The sequence below is a fragment of the Oncorhynchus mykiss genome, chromosome 2 (assembly GCF_057628025.1).
Source record: "Oncorhynchus mykiss isolate SJ-2025 chromosome 2, ASM5762802v1, whole genome shotgun sequence".
In the NCBI taxonomy this organism is placed as follows: Eukaryota; Metazoa; Chordata; class Actinopteri; order Salmoniformes; family Salmonidae; genus Oncorhynchus; species Oncorhynchus mykiss.
The window spans coordinates 61365634-61382971 of record NC_143023.1 but is presented as its reverse complement, the minus strand read 5'-3'; the positions used below and the strand labels follow the sequence as shown (position 1 = coordinate 61382971).

Below are 17338 nucleotides of genomic sequence, written 5' to 3'. Positions count from 1 at the left end.
TTCACTGATATCCCCTTACTTTCAATTAGTGGTTTTAAAAATATATATTTTTCAATGCCTGAGGCACTTTTTCCATCATACTTGACTTCCTAGTACGTATGGAAATGTCAATTATCTATATAATTGTTTGGAGAATTATTGATATAGATAATTATTGATATATTATTATAATTTTGATATGTAAAAAACGGCTTTCCATAAAGTCACAATCTTATTGTTTTGACTTCCTACAAGCCTCTCTGGCTGGTGTTTTAGAACATTTGATGCTGTCCGAATAGAATAGTTCTTGTCCCCAGATTAGGGCTAACTCCAATTAGTCGACTGGGTGATTGTTTGGTCGTTAAGCTGTTGGTTGACTGAGATCGTTTAAGTCGAGCAGTAACAGATAAATGTTTATAGTACCAGTCAAAAGTTTGGTGACACCTACTTATTCAATGGTTTTTCCTAATTTAAAAAAAAATATCTACATTGTAGAATAATAGTGAAGACAAACTATGAACTAACACATGGAATCATGTAGTAACCAAAAAAGTGTTAAACAAATCTAAATATTTTTGAGATTCTTCAATGTAGCCACCCTTTGCCTTGATGACAGCTTTGCACACTCTTGGCATTCGCTCAAACAGCTTCACCCTAGAATTATTTTCCAACAGTCTTGAAGGAGTTCCCACATATTCTGAGCTCTTGTTGGCTGCTTTTCCCTTCACTCTGCGGTCCAACTCATCCCAAACCATCTCAATTGGGTTGAGGTCAGGTGATTGTGGAAGCCAGGTCATCTGATGCAGCACTCCATCACTCTCTTTCTTGGTCAAATAAACCTTACACAGCCTAGAGGTGTGTTGGGTCATTATCCTGTTGAAAAACAAAGTATAGTCCCACTAAGCGCAAACCAGATGGGATGAATGCTGTGGTAGCCATGCTGGTTAAGTGTGCCTTGAATTCTAAATACATCTCTGACAGTGTCACCATCCCAACTCCTCCATTCTTTCTAAGAACACACATGTCATGTAACGTTAGCTAACGAGCCAGCTACCTTTAGTGAAACAAACAACTGAGCACAGTGCCAAATCATGTCTTTATTACCCTGCATGGGTATGCTGGGAGCTAACCAACAAATGTGCTTTACCAAACTTTATTGAAACTATGCTTGGTAGAAATAGGTTGTTTCTTTTTGTGTGGCGGCAATGATTCTGCCGTGGCACAGCGCCACACTTGCATGAACGCTGAGGAAACACTGCATAGCGTATGTAAGCAATGTGCCCACACTCTCTGGCAGCTTTCATGGCTGGGATAAGTTCTTTCTTCTTCTGGCACACAGCTTCAGGATAGTTCTCTTTGAGGAAGATATACGTTCCTCTCAAGTTCTTGGCTCTTTCCAGAACAGCTACCTTGACCTTGCTACCAGTAACTTGACCACTATTGGCCTGGGCCTGTCACCTGAGCCAGTGGTGGATTTTCCAGTCCTGTGGGCGTGCTCCACCACAATCTTCCTCTGCTCCATCTTCCGTGTCTGAGTATTTCCCTCACTTTCTCTTCAGACTCTGTCCAGGGCTCTGCAATTCTGTCCACAACCATGTTATTCCGCCTTGATTACTTAGAGTGCTGTCATCTTGCCGTTCTCCTGTTTGAACTCATTGAGCTGACCCTAGGAGAACTGCAAACTTCTTCAGGTCCTGGACCTCTCTGGTCAGGTCACCCATTCTTTTATTAGTTGACTCCACGAGTATTTGGACAAAACACTTGAAGCTATTTTCTTGTTGTACCAACTGCTTGTAGAACTGTTTGTTTAAAATCCTTCACCTGTGATAGAGACAGCTCTGTCCTCAACTGTACTCCTGACGGTTTTGGACTTTTGTCATGGTAACAACATAGGTCAGGCTGTTATTCCTCGCAGTTCTAGACAGGGCAGGTCGGAGGGAAGATCGTAAACATGAACAAAAGTCTGGGACAATCCGCAGTCCCAGCCACAATGGCTGTGTCGCGGGCTGCGTTCACGCTCTCAACCCTGCTAGCTTGAGAGGCAGCTAGTCTAGCTGCTACGTCAAACAGCTGTTTAGACCCGGCCTTGGTCAGCAGGATCACTGGCTAGATGGTAGCGATCCCAGCAACTGATGCCAACCACTTTGCAGAATCCAAACTCAAAAGGTAACTAGCTAGTAACAAAACTGTTTCAATAGACGTTCAAAACTTTACAAAACAACAAACCTAGCTCTCTCTAAATGCACACACTTCAATGGTGCAGAAGGCAGTGTGTTGAGATTCTTAATGGCCAGATATCTAGAAACAGTGACAAGAAGCTGCCATGTGGGGAAACGTATGTGCCTTGTTTCAGCTAGTTTTAGGCGATCGTGTTCTTCATAACATGTCTTGTTTGAGGTGTTTTGACTGATGTCGCGTCTATGCAAAAAGTTGCTAGCTAGATGACCAACAACAGTAACAATGTATTTGAGATGTGCAAATTGATTTATGTATCCAATAAACATTGGGAACGAAATATATTTTACATGCGGTCAACAATCTAAGCCAACACCGTCTGTTTTGCCCCATTTGTCACTAAACAACCAACCCGTCTGTGACGTAGTCGGCAATTTTCAGAGACAACTTTTGGCTCGTGAACTCTACTTTCTAAGCTACTGGCTGAAATTATACAAAATTTCAGCAGTGCATCTTTAATTGAGATTTTTGCCTGTTGGTCCCACACGACACTGACCATAGCTTTGCTTAGTGACTTTTCCCCATGATTTATGTCCTTAGTCCTAATGTGACAGACTTTTTGTAGATTGAATTAGGCGGCACAGAGAAGCTCTGGGTGCATTGGTAAAGAGGGGATTATGGTATTTTTATGATGTAGCCTAGGTGTCAGTATGGATACACAGAGTGCCCTGGCTGCTCATTGATCCTATCCATAAAACAGTGTGGGTTAGTAGAGCCGGGCAATATAGACACAAATCCATATCATGATAAATTGACTGAATTCTAGGGATGAAATTAAACGACAGGGTTATTTAACTGGGGGTCTGCCGGAACTCCACTGCAGGGTGTCTGTGAAAATATAAGTAAAATAAGTATACAGAGAAGGAAAAATGCTGGGCAGTGATCAATTAAGACACAAAAATAAATACATCCTTTCAATGTTATGAATATCGCTAGCAACAACATTGAAAATAGGAGAATATCTTCTTTGTAATGATGTCCACTATTTCTCAACCCCTATTATTGAGCAAATTACACTCTGTAGAGCCAATTACACAGTATCTGACAGGCTTTGAAAAAGCAGCAGCGAATAGGCTGCAAATTATATTCTTTATGGTTATGATCATAGTTTGACTGTCTTCTCTCTTATTTCTCTCCAGGAAACAGAGATTGCTGCTGACTGCAACCATGTAAGTGTTCTGAACTCTCCCCACATCATTAAACCATCCTTTCAGTTTGTGTAACTGAATGTGAGTCATCATTTTAATACAGCGTTGTAAGCAGGTCTGACCACAAGAGGGGGCTATCACGCCCTAGCTGAAATTCCCCACACACAGTGGCCTTGTATTCCTAGGCTTTGAGCTATCAATAGACATGTTTAATGTTTATTCTCTCCCCCAGCTCCTTTGGAACTACAAACTGAACCTGACGACCGACCCCAAGTTTGAGTCTGTGGCTGTGGAGGTGTGCAAGACCACCATCACCGATGTAAGTTGGCTGGCTAGCTTGCTTTATGGCTCTGACTATACGTCCCTCATGCTACTAGTGTCACTGTTCCTGGCACCTAACAACACAAAGCATTTTTAATTGGTAGAGCATCTAGTAGTAACACACACCACTTTGAATACCCTTAAGTAGGCCTAAAGCACCCATGCCCTTAGCTGGAAATGGGGGGGGGCCGCCGCCTCTAATTTTTTTCCTTTTATTTCGATAATTATGAATTCGTTTTGGCTTAATCCCTATGTTCATAGGACTTTGATGTCCAAACTAATATCCCTTTCAAACCAAGATGAAAACCTGACAACGTTTTGTCGACTGAAAGGTATTGCCGGCAAACAAAGCCTGTACTTTTATTTCTGCCAACCAACCTAGTCATGATTGCGGTAATTAATTTAAAGTTCTCGCCAACCCCTCAGTATAAATGTCCCCTTTCATCTTACCGGCTTTGGCACCCATTAAATCATGAACATTCTATTGTTGTTGTCCGACTTGTCGTTGTTATTATGAAAAAGTAACACACAAACGGCAGTATGCATGCAGCAGACTGGTCCAAATAGCAACGTTACCTGCTCTATTTAGGACATGTCAATCTAGCAAGCCAGGCAACTTTCTGGACAATGTTTTGGTTTGTTGCTACTTTTTTAGCTAGCCCGCTATCTATCTAGGAACCGAAGTGTTGGTCAGAGTTTCCCAGGGGACCCTTATTACATTAGAAAAATTGAAGCCACTTGCAATATGGATATCGCACATTGTAATTTCGATAATAATTTGAGTAGTTGTGCAGCCCTACAACATACCATGAATCCTACGTGAATTAGGTATCATATAAGTAATACAAATATTGTGACCATGAGAAACACAATCTGCAATTTTCTTTTCCTCCTTCCTTCAGATAAAAGAATGTGCAGCGGAGGAGAGAGGGAAGGGCTACCTGGTGTCCTGCCTGGTGGATCACCGCGGTAACATCACAGAGTACCAGTGCAACCAGTACATCGTCAAGATGACCAGCATTGTGTTCAGCGACTACCGCCTCATCTGTGGCTTCATGGACAAATGTCGCGAGGATATCAACACCCTGCACTGTGGCAGCATCTCCACCGGCGAGAAGGTAATAGGCTGGCTCTAGCCTTCATACACACCGATCAAGATGCTTTTTTGGAATAACTGCTCAAGCCTTTGGATTTGTATGAATCTGTCTCTGTGCTATATGTAGAGGTAACACAAACACAGACAGGCGCAGGATGTGCTGGTCTCTAATTTGTTAGTTTGGTTTTGAGTTTTTTTTTTGTTGACACGTGTTTAAACATGACATGACTACATGAGGTTTGGGCATAGGGTGGTCAGGTTTGAATTACTGCCTTCGTTATGCTACTTTGAGCTCCGGTGTTAGGCTCTGGCCAGGAGACTAGCCTATTTGCTCTCCCTACAGTCGCATACTTACCTACAGTGGGTATTATAAGTATTCACCCCCCCCTTGGATTTCTTCAAAATGTTGTTATAAAATGGGATTAAGATGGATTTAATTGTCATTCTTTGTCAAGTATTTACACAAAATAAACTGCAATGTCAGTGGGGGGGGCATTTTTTTCTTTCTCAAAAAGTACTAATAATTTAAAAAAAGGAGGCTTTGGAAGCTAATGATAGGCTATTTGACATCATTTGAGTCAATTGGAGGTGTACCTATGGATGTATTTCAAGCTCAGTGCCTTTTTGCTTGACATCATGGGACAATCAAAAGAAATCAGCCAAGACCTCAGGAAACAAATTGTAGACCTCCACAAGTCTGGTTGATCCTTGGGAGCAATTTCCAAATGCCTGAAGGTACCACGTTCATCTGTACAAACAATAGTACGCAAGTATTAACACCATGGGATCACGCAGCCATCATACCGCTCAGGAAGGAGGTGCGTTCTGTCTCCTAGAGATGAACGTACTTTGGTGTGAAAAGTGCAAATCAATCCCAAAACAACAGCAAAGGACCTTGTGAAGATGCTGGAGGAAACAGGTACAAAAGTATCTATATCCACAGTAAAACAAGTCCTATATCGATGTAACTTGAAAGGCCGCTCAGCAAGGAAGAAGCCACTGCTCTAATTTTACATAATTATGACATGACATTGAAGGTTGCACAATGTAACAGCAATATTTAGACTTATGGGATGCCACCCGTTAGATAAAATACGGAACGGTTCCATATTTCACTGAAAGAATAAACATTTTGTTTTTGCAATTATAGTTTCGGGTTTGACCATATTAATGACCTAAGGCTCGTATTTCTGTGTGTTTATTATAATTAAGTCTATGATTTGATAGAGCAGTCTGAGTGGTGGTAGGCAGCAGCAGTGTCGAAAGCATTCATTCAAACAGCACTTTGCTGCTTTTGCCAGCAGCTCTTCGCAATGCTTGAAGCACAGCACTGTTTATGACAACTCCCGAGATTAAACTGGCAATACTATAGTGCCTATAAGAACGTCCAATAGTCAAAGGTATAAGAAATACAAATGGTATAGAGAGAAATGTTCCTATAATAACTACAACCTAAAACTTCTTAACTGGGAATATTGAAGACTCATGTTAAAAGGAACCACCAGCTTTCATATGTTCTCAGCAAGGAACTTAAACGTTAGCTTTTTTTACATGGCACATATTGCACTTTTCCTTTCTTCTCCAACAGTGTTTTTGCATTATTTAAACTAAAGCTACACCACTGTTCTAAGCGAGAAGAGTAGTCATTCAAAAATCATGAATTATTACAAATGTGTGATTTGTTAAGCAAAATTGGACTCCTGAACTAGTTTAGGCCTAAACAAAGGGGGTAAATACTTCTGCAGCAAATATTTTTGTTATTTAATTTTTTATTAATATGAAAAGATTTGTATAATACTCTTTTCACTTTGGCATTATGTAGTATTTTCTGTAGAAAATCAAAAATATTTATCAATCCCACTTTGTAAAAATCCAAGGGGTGGTGATTACTTATGATATCCACTGTACCTCCTATCCACGCTTCCTACACTCCATGTTAACAAATATACAGTACCAGTCAAAAGTTTGGACACACCTACTCATTCCAGGGTTTTTCTTTATTTTTTTAAACTATTTTCTACATTGTAGAATAATAGTGAAGACAAACTATGGAATGAGTAGGTATGGAATCATGTAGTAAGCAAAAAAGTGTTGAACATATCAAAATATATTTTAGACGTTAGATTCTTTAAAGTAGCCACCCTTTGCCTTGATGACAGCGTTGCACACTCTTGCCAAACCTCTTGACTGGTACTGTATTTTTAATCCTGGCTTCCTCTAATGAATTATTAATTTGTACAAGATGATTAATGACCATGCCTTCGGAAATCAAATCCCGGTCTTCAGGGCAACCCAACAGCAATAACTCCTCACACTGAATTACATTTTAAATTTTTTACATTTTATATTTAGCTTCTCTATATTTACTAGCATCTGTCCTCCCCTCTGGCTGTTTGTATGTTTTTGTGGTTGTGTGTTATATTAAATCGCACACAAAAATCATTTGAAAGGAAACATTTTATAACTGATTCAAGCTAACAGTTCTTCAGGCCTCACACAGAGATGCATCATCAGTACACGAAGGCCCATCCGTGTGCGAGCCAACTCTCTCCTCATGTTCCTAAGGACGTGCACTCCCAAGGTGAGGTGATAGCGTGCCTGGAGAAGGGTCTGGTCAGGGAGGCAGAGGAGCAGCCCGGGGCCCACGCCATCGGGGCCAACTGTAAGAAGGCCATCATGCGCGTGGCCGAACTTTCCTCAGACGACTTCCACCTGGACCGATACCTATACTTCTCCTGCCGGGAGGACCGCGAGCGCTTCTGTGAAAACGTGAGTACCTTCCCTCCCTCTCTCTTGCTCCTTCCCCTTTCCCTCGCTCCTTCTCTTATTCCCTCAAGTCTTTTCATTTAATAAGAGGCATAATATTAAGATTCAGAGTCCGATGCGTTCATACTTTTATCAGAGTTGAACCCTCAACTCACTGAAAAGTTGTTTTTGTCACTTTGTGAATGTGAAAAATATTTGCTAATTGAATTACAATTCCATTGTCTTTGATTTCTAGACTCCAGCTGGAGAGGGCAGAGTTTACAAGTGTCTCTTCAACCACAAATTTGAGGAGGCTATGTCTGAAAAGGTACTACTTCTGCTGTTTATGGAAATTTCCCAATGGAGAGTCATTACCAAAATATCAATATCCATCGTTTGCTACTTGTCATTTGTCCATACGAATAATGCTCTGATTGCAAGGCATTTTGTCAGCATGGTTGGCTGTATAATCTAGAGAAAATAGTTAAATGGTGATGCTGTCCTTCCCTTATGTTAATTTAGCTGATAAATCAGGACCACCACTCCCCAAAATATATTTGACAATATAATTTTTGGGATGGTAAAACTTTTCAGTGTAAACTTAAAGCTGCAATATGTAACTTTTTGGGCTACTCGAACAAATACACATAGAAATGTGAGTTATAGATCTGTCTTTCTCATTGAAAGCAAGTCTAAGAAGTGGTAGATCTATGTGCTCTATTTCTATGCTTCTCATTCTTAAGTTTTCTTTCTGCGTCTTTTACTTTCGGTTTTAAACACCACCTTCAAACATTAGAAAATACAATATTTTTAGTTATTGGAAAAATAAAAAGTATGTGGACACCTCTTTAAATTAGTGGATTCTGCTATTTCAGCCACACCCGTTACTGACAGGTGTATAAAATCGAGCACAAAGCCAAGCAATCTCCATAGACAAACATTGGCAGTAGAGTGGCCTTACTGAAGAGCTCCGTTACTTTCAACGTGGCACCGTCATAGGATGCCACCTTTCCAACATCAGTTCGTAACATTTCTGCCCTGCTTGAGCTGCCCCGGTCAACTGTAAGGGCTGTTATTGTGAAGTGGAAATGTCCAGGATCAACAACGGCTCAGCCGCGAAGTGGTAGGCCACACAAGCTCACAGAATGGGACCACCGAGTGCTGAACCGCATGGCTTGTAAGAATCGTCTGTCCGTGGTTGCAACTGCCTCTGGAAGCAACATCAGCCCACAAACTGTTCATCGGGAGCTTCAGGAAATGGGTTTCCATGGTCAAGCAGCTGCATGCAAGCCTAAGATCACCATGCGCAATGCCAAGTGTCGGCTGGAGTGGTGTAAAGCTCACCACCATTGGACTCTGGGAGCAGTGGAAACACATTCTCTGGAGTGATGAATCACACTTCACCATCTGGTAGTCCGACGGACGAATCTGGGTTTGGCGGATGCCAGGAGAGCGCTACCTGCCCCAATTCATTGTGCCAACTGTAAAGTCTGGTGGAGGTGGAATAATGGTCTGGGGCTGTTTTTCTTCATTCAGGCTAGGAGCCCTTAGTTCCAGTGAAGGGAAATCTTAATGCTATATTATACAGTGACGTTCTAGATGATTCTGTGCTTCCAACTTTGTTACAACAGTTTGGGGAAGGCCCTTCCCTGTTTCAACATGACAATGCCCCCATGCACAAAGCGAGGTCCATACAGAAATGGTTTGTCAAGGTCGGTCCTGCACGGAGCACTGACCTCAAGTCCATCGAACACCTTTGGGATGAATTGGAACGCTGACTGCAAGCCAGGCATAATCGCCCAACCTCGCCAATGCTCTTGTGGCTGAATGGAAGCAAGTCCCCGCAGCTATCCAACATCTAGTGGAAAGTCTTCCCAGAAGAGTGGAGGCAGTTATTGCAGCAAAGGGGGGGCCAACTCCATTTAATGCCCATGATTTTGTTATGAGATGTTCAATGCGTAGGTGTCCACATACTTTTGGTCATGTAGTGTATTTTACAGTGGTGTAGACAGTATGTTGATTCTTTACACTATACATGGCTTATTTTGTCTCACAGTTTAAAACAGATGCTGGGAAAGTTCTGGGACGACAGATCCAAAATTCATACAACCACTGCACATAATACTTTTTTTTTTAAAGCAATGAGGCTGATGCAGCAGATCAGACTGTTTTTAGTTGTATTTCTTCATATTATAAGGTCAACAATGCGCATGGCTGTAGGCTACGCGTGACTGTTTCAAAATACAATTAGTGAGAACACTGATCTCAAAAGTGCATTGCACGCGCAAGTGGTTTCATATAACACAGATGAAACTATATATTACTAATTTGACTGAGATTATGTCTTTGGCTGCTGGACAATAAAATAACTTTGAAAACCAATAGAACATGATACGTTTTTGTTTCATGGCATTAAACAATTTAAGTTTATGGTTAAATAGTTTCTAAATGCGGATCGCCTCTGCCAGTGGCGATTTTAGCATGTAAATCTTGGCCGGGCAAAAAAAACTCATGTGGAATGCATGCCAGCAAAGCCACTACACAATACTAAACAATATATTAATTTCACTATAACAACGACAAACGGTGCCCACAATCTGTTAGGGCTTACGTAAAGCTGTCCCAACATCAATCCCAACATTTTACCACTGCTACACCTAGCTATCAGTAGAGCCTTGTCTGGCAGCAAAACAGTTCATTCAGCCGCATTTACTGCCTAAAAAAAATTATATGGCTGACTTGCTTAATCAAATGTGGTTTCTAATGACATTTTCGATTTAGACATTAATGAGCGAACTAGGACGGACGTAGTCCATAACTATTTGTTTAGCACTTTTGAAATGTACAATGTCAGAAATCAGAACATGGCCCTTCTTAGTGTTCTCCTTATATACCAAGTCAGAACCGTAGGATAAATAAAGGGGGCATATAAGCAGACGATGAAAGCTCTTACAATATTCAATGATGACATTTCTCTAAAACAGATTATAGGCTACATGTTCACCACCAAGTCAGAACAGTAGGTGAAATTAATAGACCAAATTATTATGGTGAGGCACATGGGCGACTAACATCTTACTACACAACATACAGTTAGTATTTCTTTTTTAGCTACAGTATACATATCTCCCTGGCATATATCATTTATACAGCAGCATTCAATACATTTGTGCTCACTTGAACAGTAAGGTGGCGCCGTGGTCCTTTGTGGGCAAATTTTGTCATCAAAGTCTGGCATTCTTATGGTGCTGTCAACACAACTGGGAACTCGGAAAAAAACAAGGTCGAATCATAATGCCGTAATAGATTTTTCAGGTTGTACCTCCCATTCTTTCTATTCTGGTTAGATCCAGTTTGCGCTGTTCTGTGAAGGGAGTAGTACACGGCGTTGTACGGGATCTTCAGTTTCTTGGCAATTTCTTGCCTGGAATAGACATTATTTCTCAGATCAAGAATAGACTGAGTTTCAGAAGAAAGTGCTTTGTTTCTGGCCATTTTGAGCCTGTAATCGAACCCACAAATGCTGATGCTCCAGATACTCAAAAAGTCTAAAGACGGACAGTTTTATTGCTTCTTTAATTAGCACGACAGTTTTCAGCTGTGCTAACATAATTGCAAAAGGGTTCTGATGATCAATTAGCCTTTTTTTAAACTATACACTTGGATTAGCTAACACAACATGCCGTTGGAACACAGGAGTGATGCTTGCTGATAATGGGCCTCTGTACGCCTATGTAGATATTCCATAAAAAATCTGCCGTTTCCAGTTACATCATTTGCAACATTAACGATATCTACACTGTATTTCTGATCAATTCAATGTTATTTTAATGGACAAAATGTGCTTTTCTTTCAAAAACAAGGGCATTTCTAAGTGACCCTAAACGTTTGAACGGTAGAGTATATATTTTTACATTGCTTGCAAACTGATGTGGCATGTATTAATGCTAACATAACAGGAAAGCACCAATTTCTATTTTTAAATATGTTTTTGCAAAAAATGTGGGGCTCAAAACAGGTGGGGCTCTGAATGACGGATCGCCATTGGCCTGTGTGGTGCGCAACAGGCACTGTCCTTCACGCTCCGGTCTTGTGACGATTTGATCTGAATGAACCGTGCCTCGAGTATGTCAAGAATCAAGCCTTTAGACCCCTTTAAACTCAACTCTGGACCACGAAGCCATTTCCACTGCTTGCTTCATTGTTCCCATCTAATCAGGGACTGATTCAGACCTGGGACACCAGCTGTATGCAATGAATTATCAGGTAGAACCGGATATCGTAGGGCAATAGTTGAATACTCCTGCTTTAGACGTTAAATATGAATTATTCTTTATTATATTTGTCAAAAGGACTTGTGTTAAGCCTATATTTATGTAGGTAAATTAAGTGTCATTAAAGTTTGGCTACACTTTCTGGCGCTTCCCTCGTTAGCACCGGTTTGGACACAAGGCTATAGCCTATAGCATATGCATATCACCTACACTTTGACATGTAGGCTTTTTTATTTATATACATTAAAAATGTATTTGAATATTATTCCAATGTTGGCGTTGATCCATCTGAGTAATTGTTTGAAATGTATTCTGAACAAAACTATATAAACGCAACATGTAAAGTGTTGGTCCCAGCTTTCATGAGCTGAAGTGAAAGATCCCAGAAAGGTTCCATATGCACACAAATATAATTTCTCAAATTTTGTGCACAAATTTGTTTACATCCATGTTAATGAGCATTTCTCCTTTCCCAAGATAATCCATCCACCTGACAGGTGTGGCATATCAAGAATCTGATTAAAACGCATTATCATTACACTGGTGCAGCTTGTGCTGGTGAAAAATAAGTGTGCAGTTTTGACACACAACACAATGCCACAGATGTTTTGAGGGAGCGTGCAATGCTGACTGCAGGAACGTCCACAAGAGATGTTGCCAAAGAATAGAATTTTAATTTCTCTACCATAAACCACCTTAAAGAATATTTGAGAATTTAGCAGTATGTCCATCCAGCCTCACAACCACAGACTAAGTGTAACCACGCCAGCCCAGGACCTCCACATCCAGCTTATTCACCTGCGGGGGCAGCTGAGACCAGCCACAAAGACAGCTGATGAAACTGAGGAACATTTCTGTCTGTAATAAAGCCCTTTTATGGGGGAAAAACTCATTCTGATTTGCCTGGGCCTGGCTCCCCAGTGGGTGGGCCTATGCCCACCCATGGCTGCTCCTCTGCCCAGTCATGTAAAATCCATAGATTAGGTCCTAATAAATGTATTTCAATTGACTGATTTCCTTATATGAACTGTAACTCAGTAAAATTGTTGTGTTTTTGTTTAGTGTATATATTCTTGTCCACTTAATTTATTTTATTTACTTGTCCCAGACAAGGACAAACATTAATGTTGAGTGTAGAATTGCAAGAAACTAGCTTTAAAGAAACTGCCCAGTGAAAATATCACCTTTAAAAGTTTGTATTAACGCATACTCAAATAATGTTGTTGACTCATCCTATAAAGTATAAATTGGAGAAAAAACACTTCAAAAACTGGTATATGCCCACACCATTCCAACAAAGAAAAGCTGCTTTTTAACATATTTTTGGGAAATAACTGTTTCACTGCTATTGTAATTAATTATAGAAATCTGAAACACTGGGCAGTTACTTTAAAATAGCAAAATGTTGTCTCTGTGGCCAAGAGGAGGGCCTCTAAAATTTTGGGTGGAGGCAGCGCCATTGGCCATGACCATTACCACGCCCACAAATCCTAGGGGAAAAACTGGAAAGTCTGTTCTGGTCAATCTTTTTTTGTTCTTTTGGCCATTAGTCAATAATTGTGAACAGAGCTGTGGTGTGTTGTGGCTGTCCTCCACAGTGCAGAGATGCTCTGACCACTCGTCAGAAACTGATTGCCCAGGACTACAAGGTGAGCTACTCCCTGGCCAAGGCCTGCAAGACGGACCTGAGGAAGTACCGCTGCAGTGCGGACACCAACATGCCCCGCGCCCGCGAGGCACGCCTCTCCTACCTGCTACTCTGTCTCGAGTCTGCCGTACACAGAGGTTGGGCTGGCTCTTGTCTTCCTAACCTATATCTGTGTGTCCACCTGTTCGATCTCTTATGTTTTGTAAATGTACAGTACCAGTCAAAAGTTTGGACACACCATGTTTGTTTTTTTACTACTTTCTACATTGTAGAATAATAGTGAAGACACAAACTATGAATTTACAAAAAAGGTGTTAAACAAATCTAAATATAAAACATATTTTAGATTCTTCAAAGTAGCCAACCTTTGCCTTGATAACAGCTTTGCATACTCTTGCCATTTTCTCAACCAGCTTCAAGAGGTGTTGGAATGCTTTTCCAATGGTCTTGAAAGTTCCCACATATGCTGAGCACTAGTTGGCTGCTTTTCCTTCACTCTGCGGTCCAACTCATCCCAAACCATCTCAATTGGGTTGAGGTCGGGTGATTGTGGCGGCCAGGTCATCTGATGCAGCACTCCATCACAAACCAGATGGGATGGCGTATCGCTGCAGAATGCTGTGGTAGTCATGTTGGTTAAGTGTGCCTTGAGTTCTAAATAAATGACTGACCGTGTCACCAGCAAAGCACCATCACACCACCTCCATGCTTCACGGTGGGAACCACACATGCGGAGATCATCCGTTCAGAGCCAGTTTCATCGTAGTGCTTGATGGTTTTTGCGACTGCACTTGATGAAACATTCAAAGTTCTTGTAATGTTTCACATTGACTGACCTTCATGTCTTAAAGTAATGATGGACTGTCATTTCTCTTTGCTTATTTGACCTGTTCTTGCCATAATATGGACTTGATATTTTACCAAATAGGGCTATCTTCTGTATACCACCCCTACCTTGTCACGACACAACTGATTTGCTCAAACACACTAAGAAGGAAAGAAATTCCACAAATTAACTTTTAACAAGGCACACCTGTTCATTGAAACTACCTCATGAAGCTGGTTGAGAGAATGCCAAGAGTGTGCAAAGCTGTCATGAAGGCAGAGGGTGGCTAATTTGAAGAATCTCAAATCAAAATATATATATATATATATATATTTAACACTTTGTTGGTTACTACATGATTCCATATGTGTTATTTCATAGTTTTGATGTCTTCACTGTTATTCTACATTGTAGAAAATAGTACAAATTAAGAAAACCCCTGGAATGAGTAGGCATGTCCAAACTTTTGACTGGCAATGTATACCTTTGGAGTACAAAACGCATATGGGGTCATTCTGGTCTTACTTTTAGTGTTTTTCTCTTCAGTTAATGAAATTAAATGTCTTTCAAGTGCGCTACTTGCAGTTCCCGCATGACATTTCCTGACGTGTGTGTGTATGTGTTCCAGGTCGTACAGTGAGCGGGGAATGTCAGGGGGAGATGTTGGACTACAGGAGGATGTTGATGGAGGACTTCTCTCTGAGCCCTGAGATTGTGCTGCATTGCCGTGGGGAGATCGAGGCCCACTGCTCCGGACTCCACCGCAAGGGACGCACCTTGCACTGTTTGATGAGGGTAGGCCGAGGAGACCTGGGCGCCATCGACAACCTCTGCCAGAAAGCTGTGAGTTCAGTTCACCTACAAAATCTCACCATAGATATTAGAAGATGAGTTCTCAAGACTGAGATTAAGGGCACAATCATTTAGTTTGGAGCTTTAAAGAGCAGCCATGGACCAGAACAAAATAGACAGTGTACACAGGTATCCGCTCCAAATAATGTTTTTTTTTTTTTTTTTTCAACTTTTATTTCTATCGGTTGATTTGGTTGTTATTGACCCCCCTCCAGCTCCAGACTTTGATCCAGGAGGCTGACCCTGGGGCAGACTACCGTATCGACCGGGCCCTAAACGAGGCCTGTGAGTCTGTCATCCAGACAGCCTGCAAACACATCCGTAACGGAGACCCGATGTGAGTCACCAAAAATCTTCCACTCCCCTGCTCACTTTACATAGATAATAGGAAAGAGAACTACCAGAACAGTGATTGAAAAAAATATATCATCATTTATCTGTCATGCTTCAGCTCTGGTAATGTGTGTTTGTTGTGTAGGATCCTGTCGTGTCTGATGGAGCACCTGTACACAGACAAGATGGTGGAGGACTGCGAACACAGGCTGCTGGAGCTGCAGTACTTCATAGCACGGGATTGGAAGTAAGTGGCAATGCTAGTTTATGGGGATCCTCCATACATTCAAAGCCTTTTTAACCACTGTATCGTTCATATAGGAGCCTGACCAGGCTCCATGTAAGGGTTTTTATTATGACTGGTCACTGCATTTTCCTGGTATGGCTTTTTCCTACATCGTGCTCTTGCACTATGTGACACTAAACACTATGTGACAACTGCTGATGTAAAAAGGGCATTCGAGATGCATTTGATTGACTGACTGTCCCTTACACGTTCTGCCTCCCAGACTGGACCCCATCTTGTATAAGAAGTGCCAGGGCGATGCCTCCCGCCTGTGTCACACCCACGGCTGGAACGAGACCAGCGAGATGATGCCACCCGGCGCCATCTTCTCCTGTCTGTACCGCCACGCGTACCGCACAGAGGAGCAGGGACGGCGGGTAGGATTGCACCCATAGACATACATGCATTCATATTTACATACTGTAGTAGTCAAAGGTTTGGACACACCTACTCATTCAAAGGTTTTTCTTTATTTTGATGTTTTCTATGTTGTAGAATAATAGTGAAGACATCAAAACTATGAAATAACACATGGAATCATGTAGTAACCAAAAAAGTGTGAAACAAATCAAAATATATTTTAGATTCTTCAAAGTAGCCACCCTTTGCCTTGATGACTGCTTTGCACACTCTTGGCATTCTCTCAACCAGCTTCATGAGGAATGCTTTTTCAACAGTCTTGAAGGAGTTCCCACATATGCTGAGCACTTGTTGGCTGCTTTTCCTTCACTCTGCGGTCCAACTCATCCCAAACCAACTCAATTGGGTTGAGGTCAAGGGATTGTGGAGGCCAGGTCATCTGATGCATCACTCCATCACTCTCCTTATTGGTCAAATAGCCCTTGCACAGCCTGGAGGTGTGTTGGGTCATTGTCCTGTAGAAAAACAAATGATGGGCTGCAATCTGAGGTGCAGTTAACTCTAGTGAACGTGTTCTCTGCAGCAGAGGTAACTCTTGGTCTTCCTTTCCTGTGGCGGTTCTCATGAGAGCCAGTTTCATCATAGCACTTGAAGGTTTTTGCAACTGCACTTGAAGAAACTTTCAAAGTTCTTGACATTTTGCAGATTGACTGACCTTCATGTTTTAAAGTAATGGTCTGTTGTTTCTCTTTGCTTATTTGAGCTGTTCTTGCCATAACAATCTGTTAATTGAAATCCATTCCGGGTGACTACCTCATGAAGCTGGTTGAGAGAATGCCAAGAGGGCAAAGCTGTCATGGCAAAGGGTGGCTACTTTGAAGAAACTCATATAATATACACTGCTCAAAACAATAAAGGGAACACTAAAATACCACATCCTAGATCTGAATGAATGAAATATTCATATTAAATACTTTTTTCTTTACATAATTTGTGTGATTTTGTTGTCAGCACATTCAACTATCAATGGAAATCAAATGTATCAACCCATGGAGGTCTGGATTTGGAGTCACACTCAAAATTAAAGTAGAAAACCACACTACAGGCTGATCCAACTTTGATGTCATGTCCTTAAAACAAGTCAAAATGAGGCTCAGTAGTGTGTGTGGTCTCCACGTGCCTGTATGACCTCCCTACAACGCCTGGGCATGCTCCTGATGAGGTGGCGGATGGTC

General features: G+C 41.4%; 1 protein-coding gene across 2 annotated transcripts in view; it reads left to right on the top strand.

The window, feature by feature from the left end:
* Window positions 1-17338, top strand: part of LOC110493154 (Golgi apparatus protein 1) — a 41887-nt gene that overhangs the window by 8417 nt on the left and 16132 nt on the right. For both annotated transcript variants that reach the window (XM_036952330.2, XM_036952324.2), the window contains exons 2-11: window positions 3354-3383; window positions 3595-3681; window positions 4586-4801; window positions 7345-7548; window positions 7781-7852; window positions 13397-13583; window positions 14901-15115; window positions 15340-15461; window positions 15603-15704; window positions 15967-16120. In XM_036952330.2, the coding sequence (XP_036808225.1) occupies window positions 3354-3383; window positions 3595-3681; window positions 4586-4801; window positions 7345-7548; window positions 7781-7852; window positions 13397-13583; window positions 14901-15115; window positions 15340-15461; window positions 15603-15704; window positions 15967-16120 (1389 nt within the window). The remainder of the gene's footprint in view (window positions 1-3353; window positions 3384-3594; window positions 3682-4585; window positions 4802-7344; window positions 7549-7780; window positions 7853-13396; window positions 13584-14900; window positions 15116-15339; window positions 15462-15602; window positions 15705-15966; window positions 16121-17338) is intronic.